An 18,152-nucleotide genomic window follows, 5' to 3' on the forward strand; every position below is an offset into this window, starting at 1 on the left:
CGAGAGCGTTCTTCGTCTTCGTCTCGAGCCGCGATGTCGCTTCGGACTCTCGTCTAGAGCAGATCACGGAAGTAGTTCCCCCACTACTAAGTCGCACAGTCTTTATAGCGGTAAGCCGACCCTATAGAGTAGCTACTTTGGTACATTACTCTTTACTTGCTTTGCAACGCAGCGCTCAAGTGTGAGTGTGGCGCACTGTGCGCGGGGCGATACGATCGAGACTCTGCAAGAATTAGGCACGCAAATCGCCAACACCGCTGCCCATATCCTTATCGTCATGCAAGAATCTAGTTGTCTGCTTCATTTGCGACTGCGCAGAAGTGTCGTTACCTTTTTGTCGCAATTGAGAGCGATAGAGGCATAAAATTAGGCACACTAATGTTAGTCACTGAATTGTGAATTACATTACGTTATCATGCAGTTTACAAATGCCACTAATATGTAGTATTTGTTTTCGAATGGAAAGAAATAACGCCGAATAATGCGATATCGCAGTGACATAGCACGACGTTTCATGAAATCCATAATCCACTGGATCCACCTGTACCACGTCACTTCCACTTAATCTACGTAATATTAACGATGATAAAATAAAGGTACTCAGCGTGTACCTCACTGAACTGGACAACTTCTTTGCGCGGTTTTTTTTTTTTTTCTTTTAACAGCGAAGCTGTTTAAGCCAGCCGTAATTTGTGGTTCGTATCAAGAAACTATCAATAAATAAACGTTCTTGCCGAGACGGGATTCGAACCAGCGTGCCCACGGTCCCAAGGCGAGCGTCGTAACCACTATAGGCTATACAGCCACGCTTGCAGAACATGCATTTATGCGAACCATTGAGTTCGAGCGTCGTCGTCTTCGTCCACCGCTGGGGTGTTCGCACGCTCGTGCTCTGCGAGGTGAAGAAGAGGTTTTGCGGTAGACATCAAGGACTTATATTATTCCCTACCTCAAGATGACCTCTTCGCCGTTGTGCAAGAAGGCATATAAATAATAGGCGAAGTCCGGTTTCAGAACTCAGTTGGCACCAAAGTCGCCAATTTCCTGGACCTGCTGCAGGTTTACCTAAGATCTACGGTTGTCGTGCATAAGGAAGAGTTCTATGTGCAAAAGAACGGAATATGCATAGGCTCCCGCATTGCGCCCATAATGAGTGATTTATTGTCGGCGCACTGTGATAGTCTCCTCCAGGAGCAACTTAGCACAACAGGTCCTGTGAAAGTGTTTCGCTATGTCGACGATCTTCTGGTGATACTTTCTGCCCTCCCTAATGAAGCCACAGCCCTGTTCGACCAATTTTTTTGAAAAATTCAGGAGCATGTATCGAGGCTTGACGTTCACAAGGGAATTGCCTGAAAAAGGCCAAATCCAGCTTTCTTGATCTTGCACTACACCTCCAGGAGGGGCATACTTGTTGGATGTATGCCCCGCGTTCCAAAAAGCACCTTCTTCCCTACACACCCAATCATTCAAAAGTGGTGAAGCGCTCCATCGCCCTAGGGGCCCTTAGAAATGTTGTCGTTCGCTCTTGCCCTCGCTTGATGTCCAGCAGCTTCTCTAATCAAGTCCAGCGGCTTAAGGCAAGTGGCTATCCTGCACAACTTCTGTCATCCTTGACAGAAGTTTTATTGCAAGACGTTCGTTCCCCAAAAAAACAGCGCGAAGTGGTTGAGGACTTAACCAAGACTGTTGCGATCCCGTATATACATGGTGTGTCCCATCGCATCAAGAAAGCCGCAGGCCGGGCTGGTGTAAAGGTGGTGTTTACCGCGCCTAACAAGTTGGGAAGGTTGTGCAAAAAAGGGAACTCGAGCCGGAGAACACCTGGACTGTGCAATAAGCAACATGTCGCCAAGCCTGTAGAATGCAATACAAATGTATATTACATTCCCACCTCTTGCGGCTGCACTTACATAGGATAAACGGGACGTTGTATTAATGAACGATTGCGTGAGCATGCGTACTGTGTCAAGATTAAGACTGGCAGTAATCTGGCTGTTCATTGTGCAAAGTGTGGCTGTTCACCACTCCTGGATGACACACGTGTGTTGAGAAGGTACAGCAATAAGATGGCCCGAGAAACTTTTGAGGCCTTTTCAATGTGTCAGTTAGGAGCAACCTGTGTAAGTACCCCATCTATAGCTCTTTGCGATAAGGAACTTAAGTTCCTTAGGAGTTAATCAGTTTCGCCTGTGTACACTATGTGTATTGTTACATTTGTATCTTTTAATGTTTTAGACGCATGCGCAGCAGGAGTTAGCAGACGATGACTCACCTTCCCCTTTCCTCTTTTTCTCTCTTTCTGCTCGTTGCGAATTGTATATATTTGCGCAGGCTTCAATAAAGGTGTTGTTGGCAATCAGCGCTCGTCCCGTGTACTCTCTTGTCCGTGTTTTTTTTTTTTTTTCTTCTTTTTTTTTTGCGCTGTTTTAAATATGAATGATCCGAACCAACTAGCTCGCACCCAAACCCTTCTGAATATCTATATGTGTATACTTAAAGAGGATGCACGTACAAAAACATTTTTTTTTTTTTTTTTTTTTTTTTTTTTTTTTTGCTGTGTTTCGGCCAGGGTCCGGCCTAGCTGCGTCAGGGTACCAGTCAGCGCCGGACACCCGACGAAACGTCGGAAAATCATCAAACACGTTTTCGTATAGGTATGTTCTTCTTCTTCTTTCTGGGGTTTTACGTGCGAAAACCAGTTTTGATTATGAGGCACGCCGTAGTGGAGGGCTTCGGATTAATTTTGACCACCTGTGGTTCTTTAACGTGCACTACAATGCAAGCACACGGGCGTTTTTGCATTTTGCCTCCATCGAATTGCGGCCGCCGCGGCCGGGATATTTGTATAGGTACGTTGTCTAAATTAGTGAATGGCCGTATCGAAACTTTCGACTAAAGAAAGCCTATCACTGCAATCACTTTGTGTACACGCAGCTGTCATCGAACGTCTCCCTGCGGGACAAATTAGTACCATTGACACACAAGCCGCTCAGCCACGGCCACCACGCCATGGTGCAAGGGACTTTTTTTTTTTTTTTTTTTTTTTTTTTTGGATTTGGTGGTGTGCGGAGTAGTGACAGAATTTAAATGAAGAGTGCCTTCGTCATCGGGCAAGTTGAATGTCCCGGGAGAGTCTCTAATCGTGCCCTGCATTTACCTCAAATTCTTGATTACTAAGGCTCTGTTCGCGATAATATTGACGCCTTTTAGAGATTCTCGAGCACTAATCTGTCATTTAGCTTGACTCAATATTTGCCTTTAGTGTCCCTTTATGTCACGCTGATAAGGCGGGCGAGACAGATGACGATTATCGTTGTGGGACAAGATAAGCCCCAAAGGGTGCAAACTTTTTTAAAAGTGTGCACTCTTGAAAATTTTTACACCCTTTCGGGTTCATCTTCGCCTCCAATAATTGGACAACGCGAGTTCCGGTACACTGTTAAAAAGTTGCGCAATGGCATAGTTTGGGCCTTTCTAATAATATATTATGCATAAGAATTCCAAACTTTTGTGTCACTTTAGAACGATAGTTTTTGCGACTAACCATGCATAGTCACTTCAACATTTGAAAAATTTGTAACTCTGTCAAATATTCTTCTGAACAATAAAATTTGCCACCTGGCCTTAAATTATTGTGTTGAACATTTCTTGAATTTTTTAACAAAAACAAGTTAGAAAGGGAGCTGCACGCAAGTAGCTGACGCGACAAAATATTAAAAAACAAAAACAGAATATCTTTTTTGTTGTTGTTGTTGTTGTTGTTGTTGTTGAGTCACACGTTCCGACTAAAGTCCCTAGATTTTCTCTTCTTTTTTTTTTTTTTTTTTTTTTTTTGAAAAAAAGCAGAAAATCTATGCACTTTAGTTTCGACAGCTCGTCTTGAGCAGTTGAGCGTAGGTAAAATTCAATGTGTATTGAGATATTGATAATTCAAATAATCTAGATTTTTTTAGCGCTGATTTTTTTAATTATTTCATTGTGGACAGATCTTGCACAACTTCGCAGTACACTCTAACTTCGCTGTTTATTTCCTGTTTTGGCCGTTGACTGCGTTGAGCTTGGCCACAATGACCCTAGATTGACAATATGGCGGCGCGCTTGAGAATTTTATTGTGCGTCTGATGACCGCGTACCAATGTATGGCTGATGTAGGACGAAAATGCAGCTAGAATTGCGCTCCTAGGGCTGTGAAAGCGCAAGTTTAAAGTTGAAACTGCTGTATTGTCGCCGATCGTGTGGCTGGCATTTCGATATGGCAGAAGAATACGTATTTCTTGGTACTCCTTTAGAGGAACTTGACGAAGGTGCGATTGATATGTAAACTGCGAATGAACAACGAATTGTTTCGTTCTAAATCACTGTTTTTGTCAACTGTTGTTCACTATGCTAGATGTGAAGCAGTGCAGCGTGCGTTAGCATTTACGCGAATGTCAAAGTATCCCTTGTTTTGTGCAGACGACATCCCCCGGAAGAAGTTCCAACCCGATCTCACTGTCAGAGATGCACAAGGAAGGCGCCGGTTTCACGGGGCTTTCACTGGTGGTTTTTCCGCTGGATACTACAACACTGTTGGCACAAAAGAAGGTAGGGCATTTCAACTGATGCATTCAATACATAGTGTTTTAACATTGACAATTTGCTAGCGCTTTCGGTTGTACAGATTTTTGTGAATGTGGGCAACTTAAACAGGCATTACACCTTTCAAGTGTGCAAATGAGGCCGCATACAAGGCGGTGTACCAAAAGAACATCGCACTGACTATCTGGACACACATGTTTAGTAAAAAACAAATACCGTTCCAGCAATTTTTTATTACCATACAAGCTGCAGCTGTGGCTCAATAGATATGGCGTTCTGCTGCTGAGCACAAGGCTGCAGGTCCCATTACCAGCTGCGGGGAACACATTCCCGAGTAAAGTGCTAAAATACTCGCGTATCCTGCTATATGTGCACGTTTAAGTACCCTAGGGGATCATAATTATTCCGGAGCCCATGTGTTGCTATGATACACTGTAGTGGAGATTCCTTCTGTTTTGCTTTGCGACATAGAACCCGATCAGTCAATCATTCAGATCATGGGACATCAAACAGTTACCAGCTTTATGACTCTGTATGGGATGTTTGCATTCATGTTTGCAAAAGCTTCATCGAAATTTTGGACTATTAAATGTATATATATATATATATATATATATATATATATATATATATATTATTGTCCAGTGCAAATGGAACTAATGTTTTGATGTTTCACTGCGCGCACCGTCATTGTGTGCACGCTTGTAACTGGTTTGTGTTTCTTCTGTTCTTGGACAACTCCGCTTGCATACACAAAGGTTGGACTCCTTCGACATACAAGTCATCAAAGACAAACAAATCAGAAAATGTTGTTGCATCCAGGCCTCAAGACTTTATGGATGAGGAGGTGAGTGTATCATAAGTTTGGCATATTATCCTGCATTAACGAGGGAACCTATAAACCATCTTTGTGATATGAGACACATGGTATCTCGTATGGCCACCATATTTCCTCCATTTCTTGTACAAAGCTATAGGTAAACCAAGATGGCAAAGAACCACAAAGGCAAACCAAGATGGTTGTCTAAGAAGAGCCCTGCAAATGGAGACGTCAAACCATATTTTTGCATGTTGTAGCAGACGTGTGATATCATGCGTCTAATTTACGCAGCTACTTTCATTAGGTGACATTTGAGCCATATCGAAAAGAAAAAAAAAAGGGGGTTTCAATGCCTAATTGAAGGCAAAAAAGAACTAAATGCTGCCACATCATTTGCTCTGGTGTTAAAGCTTGCAGAGCTGTATCGGTGATGTTGTAAGGGAAAAAGTCACTAGAGGTCAAATTTGTACTGCAAAACATAATGGGCAGCATCACAAACCTGCTAATCCACGGCCTCACCACCCATTCCTTCTTTCACTACAGATCTTCCAGAAAAAAATTATCTTGTCTTTCTGTACACAACTCCGTTCGTGCCATGTGCAGATTTAAATGAAGAGAGATGGAGGTGGTACCTGGATAAAATACATAAATTATAGTCGTACACTAGAGGAAAAACGTATTTGCTTTATCTGATTGTCAAAAAGAAAACAATTGGTGTGCCAGTGGTAAACAAACAAAACAAAAAGAAAGTTCCCGCTGCCTCCTTGTAGACTGGCGCTTATATCTGCTGTTGGTTTGTCCACACAGCACATGTGCTTACTCTCGTAGTTTTTGACCATTGTTCATGAGAGGTGACAATGAGCGCACAGTGCAGGAAGCGTTGGCACAGCCCAAACTACCCATGTGAGGAAATGTGGCCATGTCGCATTATGGCCTGAAGACCCTTTTCATGGCATTTCTCTGTGTGATCGCTGTGTAGCGCCACTGTCTGTGGATCTTGCAAACAGAGTTTTCTACAAAAATTACTAGACGGAACTCTATCAGTAGTGTCTATGGTAGCTGCAAGCATGGCAGCTACCATATGCATGCATGGGAATGATGGTTAGTAAATGGATTTTGCCTAAACTTTGGCCTTCTGTCTTCCAACGGCTTTGTGAGTTTGCAAAGGGTTCATTTTCAAGGAAATATTACATTATAAAAGCAAAAAGTTGCATTGATTATGCATGTGAACAGATTGTTATTGGCTTTTGCATTTAGAAAAATAAGATTGCTTCAAAATTGAGGTGAGTAAAGGCATATAAAATTAGATGAATCCATGTACTAACCGTTATTCCCTGGGGAGATGCAGTGCCAGAGTTCCCTCTAGTAATTTTAGTGGAAAACTGTGTGGTTGCAAAGAGAGCCAATGTGTGTCAGTGCATCAGAATAGCTCACCTTCGTTGTGCACCTGGAAAACTTAATTCTAGTGGCACATAGCGCTCATTGCAGAATCTTATATGCCCATGACAAGGGCAGCTTGAGTACTAATGAAACAATAAGCATTAAACTCTGTGTTAATGAAATACTGGAACACAGTCACTTTCTATTGCAATAGATCCCAGTCCAAATTGATTCAGTGCTTTCCCCTGACTCATTGTGGCACTGAAAATTGCTATAGTAACTTTTGGTCTAATGGAGACAAGATACTGCAAGAAAAAAACATGTTATAGCCCTGAAACCAAGCAATAAGAGCTTTATATAAAATATGTTTGCATCAGCTGACGGGGGCCTTTGGGCCATCAGCCTGTTAAAGCAATATTTATTTGACATCTTGATAAAGAATATTCAAATGTAATTCTTGGAATGAATATAGATAACATATTGCATACTAAGTGAACAAAAGGTATGTCACATGCTACAAGCAACATTCACAAAAAAGAAAAGAAAATTGAAATAAATTGCATGAGCTTACTTTCGGTGCTGCCCACTGAAATCCATCATTTTGGATGTAGGAATCAAAGTGCACGTGCACTTTCGTATGTAATTCTTGACCATTGTGCATGGAAGAGGTGAACATGAGTGCAAATTTACCACAACAGATATAAACTACTATGGTTTTTTTGTTTTTCACTACTTGTCCATGATAAGTGTAAATGCATTCTTTTTTTTTTTTTTTTTTTTTTTTTGCTATGGCCGCAGATTTATGGTCATGCTTGCAAAGAACAGTGGACTTTGATTTTATTGAATGCTACCAGATGAGACAGCTACCATTGTAAGACTAAGTGTTATGCAAATGCTGGTGATACATGCAACTCCTGTGCAAAATTTGAGAACTAGCAGTTGAGATAAAAAAAATGGTAAAGCTAGCTGCCTTTAACCATGGGGCATAACAGTCTACATTGTTCAAGTATGCGTGAACCTGCAATGAGGAACTGATAGTTGTGCATGCTATTCTGTGTCCTTTTATAAACCTTGCAAAGTTTGCATTGTAGTTTATGAACATAAATAAGTGGGACTAAGGCTAAATCCACCTCAAGTGTTGAATGTAGTAGGCCCTTATGCTGCCTGAATGCCTGTGCTGTGTCAACTGTGTTATGTCAGAATTTCATTTATCAGCTTGCTGAGTTCTCACTGCTGTGCCTGAAAGCAAGACCTTTTTTAACTTAGGACCTTGGGCAATTTGGAATTGCCCCTCAAAGGATTCAAGTACGAGATGACTTTGTTGACTTTACTGAACAACGGAAGCGAGTTCGGGAGCCACCACGCATGCACCAAGGTCCTATTCCTGGCTCCCCGCCATTGAAAAACATTTTCAAGCCTGTCAGGTGAGGGGGCTTACATGTCCTGCAACATTTAATTATGGGTGTGGTGGATGGATGGATGGAAAAACTTTATTTTGGTCCATTGGGTCGCGCTAGTTTCCTAGCCCGAAGCGGGCCGCTCCCATGTTGGGACCGAAAGGCCTAGCCTATTGGCCGCTTCGCAGGCCCGTTGGACTGCCCATAGCTGTTCATCTAATGTGAGACTGTGTAGAGCTGCGTCCCACCGCTCTTCAGTGTTGTCCTTGTCGCTGCGTAACGCGGAGCAACGCAGAGCATATGACAGATCTATGGTGTCGTTACATTTATCGCATGTTGTATGAGTAGAGATCTCTGGATAGATCTTGTTGATTAATAAAGGGTTCGGATAAGTTCTCGTTTGTAAGATAAGCTCTTGTTTGTAAGAGTTTGTGGGTGTAGTGATTCAATGTCAAAAGGGGGGAGACATTACAGAATGAAAAAATTGTCTATCTTGCCTTGATTTGCCTTGCTATCATGCCATAGGAAAGTTTGTAAAAGCTTGGGTAGTTGTTACTTAGTGACGGGCAACTACCAACTCTAATAATCTGCATTTGGTCCGCTGAAGTCATTTATATCTGCCTATTTATTTATAGTTGTGCTGCTTTAATGGGAAGTTCTGTTGCTGTTGTAACTTGCACTTAGCTTTCCAGAGATATTATCTGCACTCTTTTATGCATAGTTGTATCTATACTGCTATAGTAGTGAGTCTTTGAAGGAGGGATTTTGGAGCTTATAATAGCAATTTGGGAACTGACCAGATAGGAGCTGTTCATTTGATTCATGTAGCAGGAGTAAGTAATGTGAAGGTTTCGGCAGGTTGGTATGACACGGCTTAACCCTTTCAGGGGGGGCCCAAAATAATTCAGTTTATTGTAAAAAATTGGTATTTACAATTTGAGATGTGCATGATCGTGGTAATTAAAATTTTTTTAAAAATCTGTGCTCACACTTTTCAATCAAAACTTATTAGATGATTCCAATTGGAATCAGTGGGACTTGGTGGACTTGAAAATGCGTCGTTTCAAGCAATACGTGAAATGTCTATTTTAGATGAAACTCTTTGAAGCAATTCTTTTCTTTGTTGAGGCAGAGGTGTACGCCACACTTCTTGCACCGAATGTGGGAGTAAGAGCACATTCTTTATTTTTTATAGTTTGTGCAATGACTTCTTTTTCATCGGACGAATCAGTCTCACCTTGAGGGATCAGCACAAGCTTTGCCACTTCTTTCTTTTTCCAATGAAACTCGCATGCGCTGATTGTCGCCATCGGTTCCGAAAGAAATTGTTTCCGTATTGCGGAGGAATTTCCCCCAAGAAAGTTTATCTACACGGCATAGGCTATCAAGAGCATAAAATCATAAAAAGCTGATCAAGGCTCCACCAATAATACAGGCTACTGACGCGATAATGATCCATCAGGTAACACGCGCCCAAAACATGGCCAAGTACGGCATGGAAACGCCGTTTGAGCCCGAACAAACACGCGATTTAGTCAGTGAGGTAACGTCAATCGAAAATGTATCGCGTGAGTAGTCGGGGCCGCTACGTCCCAATGATTCCATTTGGAATCATCAAGATTCGCAAAGATCTCCGGTACCCGCAAATTCTTTTCGCCGAATAAATTTACTGCGAAGGGATAGCATAGCACCTAATAGTTCAAATCGAAATGTTCGAGACAAAAATAAAATAATTGTCGTACCACTGCACGGTGAAAAGAAGAGGGGATCTCAGCTAATGGCAGGAACAGTGCAAGCGATTCTTTTATTTTTTTCGTTCAGAGGTGACAGCACTTCCTTGAGTCTACCAACTTGCCAGCATATGTAGAGCAAGGGCTAAATATGAGTGTTAGCGTAAGAACAACCTTTTTCTTTTAACCCGGGGTTGCCCACTGAGCTACGAAATTGATGATTCCATTTGGAATCACTGGTCCTTAAAGGGTTAAATATTAGAGCAAATGAGAAGATGAGACAGAAAACAGGAAACTGAAGAACATGCAATGTGCTTGCCAGCGAGACTTTGGTTACATTCATAAATGCATAACTAGTGAAGCACACACAATAAAACAAAAGTTTACATCAAAATGAAGAAAAGCAAACTGTGTAGCATTGATATGAGAAACAGAAATCAGCATGCATCCTTGCATTCAACCAACTACAAGATACGCTTTTTCATCCAAAAATTTTACAAATGCTACACTCACAGAGTCATCGCTTATTGTATTTTAAATACAGTGGAATCTCGATGATACGAATCTCACTGGGGTCATGAAAAATATTCGTATTAGCCGAAATTCGTATCATCGAAACACAATTAAAACTAGCTAAATTATGCGGGGATCAGATAGCGAAAATCGCGAGAAAGATCTAGTCTTTGAAAACCACGCGTTTCGGTATCAGCAACGCCTAATCTACGCTGTATCAAAATGGTTTGGCTGGAAAACGCACTAAAAGTGGCCGAAAAAAATTAATTCGTCAGTGCCAGGGCGAGAAAACAGCTTTAAATCGCGCAAAATCACCACAGTTCATGGAGACACATCTCGTATTTCCCGCCACCGAGCGCCGCCATCTTCGTATCGTTCGAAAGCTCAAAGTTTCGCCATTCTGCTTCTGAATTCGTCCGTCGTCGCCATGTTGTAACAAACACAAAAGAAGCGCGGGTCTGCGATAAGTAATCACACGGGCCCTCCGATGAAAGCGGGCCTCCGATTGGCTGCCGTGCTGAAAGGCGTCTCTCCATTGGTTGCTGCTGTAGCAGGGGCAAGATGGCAACCGCAGTTGTCTGCTTCGTAAGCCACACCGGCGTCTTCACTTGACACGTAGAATTCGGATTACTGAGAGCTCCCAAGTTAGTGATGGATCGTTGCTCGTTGGAGAAGAAATTTTGGACGAAGCACGCCTTCGGAATACGGAAGCGCAAGCCTCCTACGGCAAGAAAAAAACACGGCTATTAGCGGGAGAAACGGAGGAGCACCCGACTGAACGTGCCGTGCTACCTTGCACCGTGGATTACGTGCCACATTATCTTGCACCGTGTGACTCCAGCAGCGAAACCGACAATTGCCCTATGCCATCGGCTCCGATGACGCAGTCGACAGAGACACTTCAACAGAGGCTCCCGCGCCTCGGCGTACGGCCACGCGCATCAGCTGAGATCGTATCTCGGTAGACATGGCTCACTGCGACTAGGCAAAATGGCGCAAACACAAAGAACGCGGCCCGAAGCACAGCAGCCACTCCGTCCGATGGGCCACCGAAAAGGAGGAAAAGCACAAAAGCAACAAAAGCACCACCGCTTCAAACTCTTCGCGCCCAGTCGCGGCCTCCGCGCTGTCCGGCGCCACGTCCAAGTGTCCGCACCAAAAGAGAAAGGGAGAAAGCGCGTGACTGCGCGCTGTTCTCTTTCGCAGCCGTCGGTGGGGCGATGTTTGTTCGTATCAACCGACGCAGGTTGACAATCGATTCAAAACAACCGTTCTCTAGCACGTTGCAAAGTAATGGGGCTCGGCCGGGACCACGGAAAAATTCGTATCATCCGGAAATTCGTATTAGCCATGATCGCATTATCGAGATTCCACTGTACCTCAGTGATTTCCCTAGCAGGTTGATTGATGCTCCTGCCAATCAGCCGTTTCCTATATTTTCTCAGTTTTTCAGTTTCCTTTTTTTGTGTGTGTGTCTGTGTGTGTGTGTCTCATTTTTTCCAAGGCTGAAATATATTTTTGACTGGACTAACAGTTTTTTTTTTTTTTTTGCAAGAGAAGACACAGCAAATGAGTCATTGTTAGCAAAAAATTGTCGCATTTTCCTTCTCCATATAAAGGAAAGTACCTACTATATTCAGCATTCTGCTCCTTGTATTCTTTTAATAAAGAAGTAATAAGGTACACTGCTGCGCAGGATTAAAGTCGGGGGTTAAGAGTCTTTAGCCTACGCCTCACCTCTTGCTGGTGAGGCTTGCAGTGAGGTGACATGGAAAGGGCCATGTTTGCCTCGATGTACCATATTTACTTGGTTCTAATGTGCACTTTTTTTCCCAAAAATGGGTGCACAAATTTTCTGCTTGTCGCAGTTGAATAGCAAACAAAAACTGCATTTGCAGCATTGGCAGCCACCTACCATCAGGCCTAACATCATTGCCGTTGTCATCACAAGGTGGTGACAGAACAGGTTTTCATTTACCATCGAGTTTCATACTACGATTACTAGAAGGAAAACATGACAGTCAATCAACAACTGGGAGAATTGTGGGTAGCTCGCAGATTTTTTTATGTGTTTCGTTGAAAAAGCAAACTGCAGCTTCTATTTTTGTTCCTTGTGGTTTGCCTGTGCCATGTGCTTTAGCTAGACCGTATTTCTTGATGGCAGTTGAGCGTTTTACATTCGCTATTACTTCATTCTTTTATGTAATTTGCAGTGCACAAGTGAATCTCTACACCTATGGAAATGTGTGTCGCTAGACCTAGATGACATTTGTGCAGAAACACTCACCATAGGTGATTATTTTTATGTCTGAAAGATTTATATAGTTAAAATGTTCTGCAAACTGTACAATCATAGAATTTGTGGCTGAGTAAGGCTAACCATAGCCATACAGTGAACTTGTGATGACCGATGGGATTAAAATAAAAAACCGGAAGGCTCTTAGAAGCCAAAAGGGTAAGGCCTCGACAAATCCACGAAATACCCATTCCATGCTGGATGAGATGCTGTACTGGCAGCACACGCAGACAGTAGCGCCCGATTTCTCTCTTGTCTTCTTAGTGTGAAACTCCTTGCCATGTACCATAGAGTTTCTTACAATTACCTAAAGGAAAGAAAAAGCAGTGTGGTGCTCGTATATGTGTAGGAATGCCGGGAACTAAGGGCTTCGGATTGACATCTTTTTCGAAGAGCCAAGACACCTTGAGTTCCATCTGCCACAGTCTATAGCAGAATAGTGTGTAAAGTGCTGTGTTTTAAGGGTTTGCGTATAATACTAATGTTGGAGACCAAATCAAATATGAAACAAATAGTGCTGGAAGCGAAGCAAAGCAAATATTGAATACTTTCCAAATAATGAACAATTGTTTTCACCAATGAAACAAAACAGTGTTCATATCCTAGTATTCCTAATATATTCACAAAGTTAGCAAGTTTCTATCATTATGCACCTTATAATGCATAGTGTTTTTAGAGAACCAATGGAGCATTAGGAACAAATTAGCAATTTGCTTGTATACTCGAAACTATTTAGAGCTCGTGTGATCATCCATTATCAAAATGAAGTAACAGGCAGCCTTGTGGGCCTGTTAGCATCTGTGTTTATGTTCAATACAAAATTGTCTCCAGCAATGGCAGACCGAGAAAAGGAGACGCTTTCTCTTGTTGGAATGTTTGTAGCTGATTGTGCCACTACTATATCAAATAATGTTCAAACAAATCATATTAAGATTTAATTCGAAGGGAACATGCAGGTGGGCAGATTCCATAACAGGGCCGAGTATACCATGTCTGAATGAAATATAAGTGCAAGAGATCATGGTTTCGCTGGAGAAGTCTGACTCTCTGAATGACTTATCGTGCTCTAAGACATTAGTTCTCGCATATTGTGTCCACTATAGCCACCGGTATTAAAGTTATTACATTTTTGCTTCAGTTTTATGTTTGATAGCACACAGTTGGCAATTTATAGTATTTAAAAATTTGTTAGAAATATATTCAAATTTATAAATAGTAACTGCTCAATTCACATACCAAGTTGAATAAGAATAAGATAATATTAGATTCGTTATTTGAAAGTTTCGAATATTTGCAGACACCTAGTGTTCTTGCTATTTTATTATACCAGGTGTTCAAAATTAAGTTTTACGTAATTTTTAAAAATCGCCTGTGGCAGGTAGCGTAATTCTTATCATTGAGCTGGGTTATTCAAAGAGGCGGACATTAGTAGCACGAGAAATCGAAACACATATTCAACTAATTAGCAAAAATTGACTAATGAACTTCTTAGTTAATTACTTTATGACACATATTGCAATTTACAAATTCTAGCCGGTGAGTTTGTAAGACGCATCCATTTGAAATCAATTTCCAGGATGACACCAGTTTCAATATATTATTTCCCAACAAAATACATGGGCTTTCCAGTTACTTTTGTGCTTCAATATATAAAACGGCATTTTGGTAAAGAAAGTAAGTGGAACAACAGTGCATTTTTACGACAAGTTTGATGGCGCATATCTCCGAACTGGTGTCATTCTGGAAATTCATTCCAAGTTGATACGCCTGACAAGCTCACCAGTTACAATTCGTAAATTGCAATATGTGTCATCAAGTAATTAATTAAGAAGTTAATTAGTGAATTTTTGTTTAGTAGTTCGATATGTGTTTCGATTTCTCGTGCTACTAATTTCCACCTCATCGAATAGCCCAGCTCAATGATAAGAATTATGCTACCTGCCACAGGCGATTTCTAAAAATTCCGTAAAACTTAAAAGTATATAGTAAAGTAATTTATTAGTGTAGCATAAGCACTCACACTGGAGTCTACAGTTATACCAAATGTGAACGGTACAACAATTGCACTGCGAAATTTGGAGGAAAGATACGAAGAGCAGTGCTCACTGTGTGCCAGTATCAGTAGTATGTTTTTGTTTTCTTTGGTTACTTGTTATGTGTCAGCAAATGTGGTGCAAGATGTTAAAAAAATTAAATTATGGGGTTTTACATGCCAAAACCAGTTCTGATTATGAGGCACGCCGTAGTGGGGGACTCTGGAAATTTGGACCACCTGGGGTTCTTTAACGTGCACCTAAATCTAAGTACACGGGTGTTTTCGCATTTCGCCCCCATCGAAATGCGGCCGCCGTGGCCGGGATTCGATCCCACGACCTCGTGCTCAGCAGCCCAACACCATAGCCACTGAGCAACCACGGCGGGTGGTGCAAGATGTATTATGGAGAACCAATACTTGTTATTAAGATTCAATTCTAGGAAAGCTTTATTTCTGCAGCCTTGAGCATGTTTTGGGCCAAGCCACATTCAGGACAAGTAAAATATTTCATGTCTCAGCATTGTATCCTATCCCTACATTCTCATGCTCTTATAGCACCCTTTAACTCTGAGTGCTGTGCCCGATTATACTCATCTGGACACTGATGCATCCCCCTAGCCGTTCCCGAGCAAAGAAAGCCGTGTCAGGTTTTCTGCACACTCCCTGCCTTTCCTGAGATAATTCATCAACATGGAACTTCTGTAGGCTGGTTGTGTCATCTACACAGAAGCTGGTTAAATTAAAATTGTGTGGCAGCTTTTGTTTTTATACGCCAGATGGCACGACAAAGCTTATCTGTCAGTGTTGCTCGCATCTCGTTTTTGACCTAGCAGACTGGCGCAAAAAGCCTGCATGTATTTTTTTGTTGTTGTTTTTTGTGCAGAAATTTAAGGACTACCGTATTTTCCGTTCTATAACTTGCACCTTTGTATAAGACGCATCCCCCTCAAAACGGCAGTTTTTACGGAGAAAAAAACACATATATAAGTCGCACCGGTGTATAAGACGCACCTGTTCATTTGGTAAGCGATTTAAAAAAAATTAGTGACGTTTCACTCCGTGAATATTTCCACTCCAGGCGCATTTCTGCCATCGTGGTTGCCGCGATGTTCCGTATAAAGGCCAAGGGCGATAACATCGTCCCCGCGCGCCGTATGCTGTATGTGCGAGTGAAAGCGTCCGACGGTGAGCCGAATCGCACACAAGGGAAGAAAGCGGGAAACTGCATAGTTTGCGCAGCGACAGCAATCTGCAGATGCGACAAATTTGGGGTTGGCCAACACGCGATCGGCCTGCCGCCGCTTGCGTTGCTGCTCCGTCCTTCTCGCACGGCGCTCGGGAACCCGATCACAAGAAGAACATACCCGGCACCTCGATAGCGGGCACAGAACCCGTAGCAATTAAGTCAACCAGCGCGCTTCGCGTGGCCATAACATCGAATCCGATTTTGACGGCAGTTTTTCCGGAAAAAAAAAAACGTACATAAGTCGCACCGTTCTATAAGACGCACCGACGAAAATTTCAGAAAAAAAAAAACCCGTCTTATACACCGGAAAGTACGGTACTTATGAACTATGCTTCAGAGGACTTCACTGTTGATTACGAGGGGTCTTCAAGTGGTGGCAGCGACAAAAATGCCAGGCTGCCTGCAGAACACTAATTATCCTAATTAAAACTATTAATTGGCATGTCTTATTCTCATTTCAATTTTTTCAGCTTTTAAGAAACTTTGTAAAATGGTCAGCAACATATCCCAAATAAATAGCATTTGAATTTAAAGCTTGCTAATGTGTTACTCAAAACAGAAACTGAATTTGTTGCAGTTTGAAAAAGCCTCCAGCACATAGCAGGCAGAAACGTCCAAAATGTCTGGCACGTAAACAGTTCAGAAACTCACATAGGCACTGGTGCCAGATTACCCTTTAGGTAGTAATTCTGACAATACTTCATGAAAAGAAACTGCATGTAGAGCACGTAAATTCCAAGAACTCAAAAGAAAAGTTTGCTGTGTCACATGTTTTAGGCATTCCAGAGACATTTTTATGCATTGCTGGATGAACTCACAAACTGGTTGATTGAGGCAAGAGTTCATGAAGTTCCATGTGTAAATGGCAATGCGATGAGGCACATAGAGCGGGGCAGCAGCTCGCTTTTCTTTTTTTTTTTTTTCAGGATTTCGCATCCCTTTTCCTTTTGGTGCAGACACCCAGTAGCCAGACTAAATTGTTATAACCAATAACACGGCATGGTAGTAATATACATAGTAAGCGGTTTATTTTACCATAGAACACACATAAAAACTTAAGATGCCACGGCTGCTCATTGTTAAAAGCAGTAATGGTATAAGTGGGTTCGACAGTACTTCCTTGTCTAATTAAGATGTTTTCGTTTCTGTCTTTGTATCTTTTTTTTTTCCTTCTTTTTTTTTGCAACCCTGTGATAACAATTATCGATTATAACAATGGAATTTCCTTGCACTTGAGTATTGTTATAAGTGGGTTTAACTATAACCCACTTTGATGTCCCATGTCTGTTTATTTGAAGCCGACATTAATGAACTTTGCATGTCCATATGATTAATTTATACCAGTTGTTCCGAGTTTCATGTTCAGTGTGTTCATGTCACTGTGTAAAAAAAAATTATTGTTTTTACAGTCAGAGCATTGGTGTCAAGCTCCTAAACAAGATGGGCTGGCGCCAAGGACAGGGCATAGGAGAACGTGTAAAACGAGAAAAGCCAAAACAGGCCCAGGAGCAACCAGGTGTCAAAGTGTACAGCTGTGCCTTGCCACCAAGCACAGAATCATCTGACGAAGAAGATGAGTTTTCAGCAGATCACTCATTTGCACCAGCTGATGTGGACGATGTGCTGTATGTTCCCAAAGACAACCAACATGGCATTGGATATGTCCCTCTGGACAAGCACTCTGTGCTGTCGGCACCAATTGATATTGACCAGCCTACAACAACTAGGTGCCACTTGGAAAAGAGCAAAAAGAAACTTGCTATAACAGGACAGGTAAGAAGGCTTTTATCAGCACCTATGGTGCTTGTCTTGTGAGTCTTCAATTCTCTTCCCCTCCCGCAGCAGAGGGTAACCATCCACACCATGTTTTAGTTAGCAACATTACATTCCCCGTCTTATTCTCTCTCCCTCTTCTCAGTGCATTCTATTCTATTTTTCGTAGTACATTTTAATACATGATGGGCTCCGTCAGATGCATAGAACATTTAGAGATGATCTCCAGATCAGTTCATTATAACCTGATGGTTCTCAGTATTGTTATTATTATTTTTTTTTTACAAGTCATACTTAGTGTCATATTTGTGTCATCTGGTCTGAAACCTCTTGTGTGTCGTGTCTAATCACATAACGGCATAAAATGTGAGAAAATTACAC

At 41.9% G+C, this 18,152-nt stretch overlaps 1 protein-coding gene across 1 annotated transcript in view; it reads left to right on the forward strand.

Annotated features, from left to right (window-relative positions):
* The first annotated feature begins 4,088 nt into the window (after positions 1 to 4,088).
* Positions 4,089 to 18,152, forward strand: part of LOC119431063 (G patch domain-containing protein 1-like) — a 43,881-nt gene continuing 29,817 nt past the window's right edge. The window contains exons 1-5 of the mRNA XM_037698528.2: positions 4,089 to 4,307; positions 4,459 to 4,587; positions 5,340 to 5,428; positions 8,048 to 8,205; positions 17,408 to 17,771. Coding sequence (XP_037554456.1) covers positions 4,256 to 4,307; positions 4,459 to 4,587; positions 5,340 to 5,428; positions 8,048 to 8,205; positions 17,408 to 17,771 — 792 coding nt within the window. The 5' untranslated portion in view covers positions 4,089 to 4,255. The remainder of the gene's footprint in view (positions 4,308 to 4,458; positions 4,588 to 5,339; positions 5,429 to 8,047; positions 8,206 to 17,407; positions 17,772 to 18,152) is intronic.

Source organism: Dermacentor silvarum, chromosome 1 (assembly GCF_013339745.2).
Source record: "Dermacentor silvarum isolate Dsil-2018 chromosome 1, BIME_Dsil_1.4, whole genome shotgun sequence".
Lineage (NCBI taxonomy): Eukaryota > Metazoa > Arthropoda > Arachnida > Ixodida > Ixodidae > Dermacentor > Dermacentor silvarum.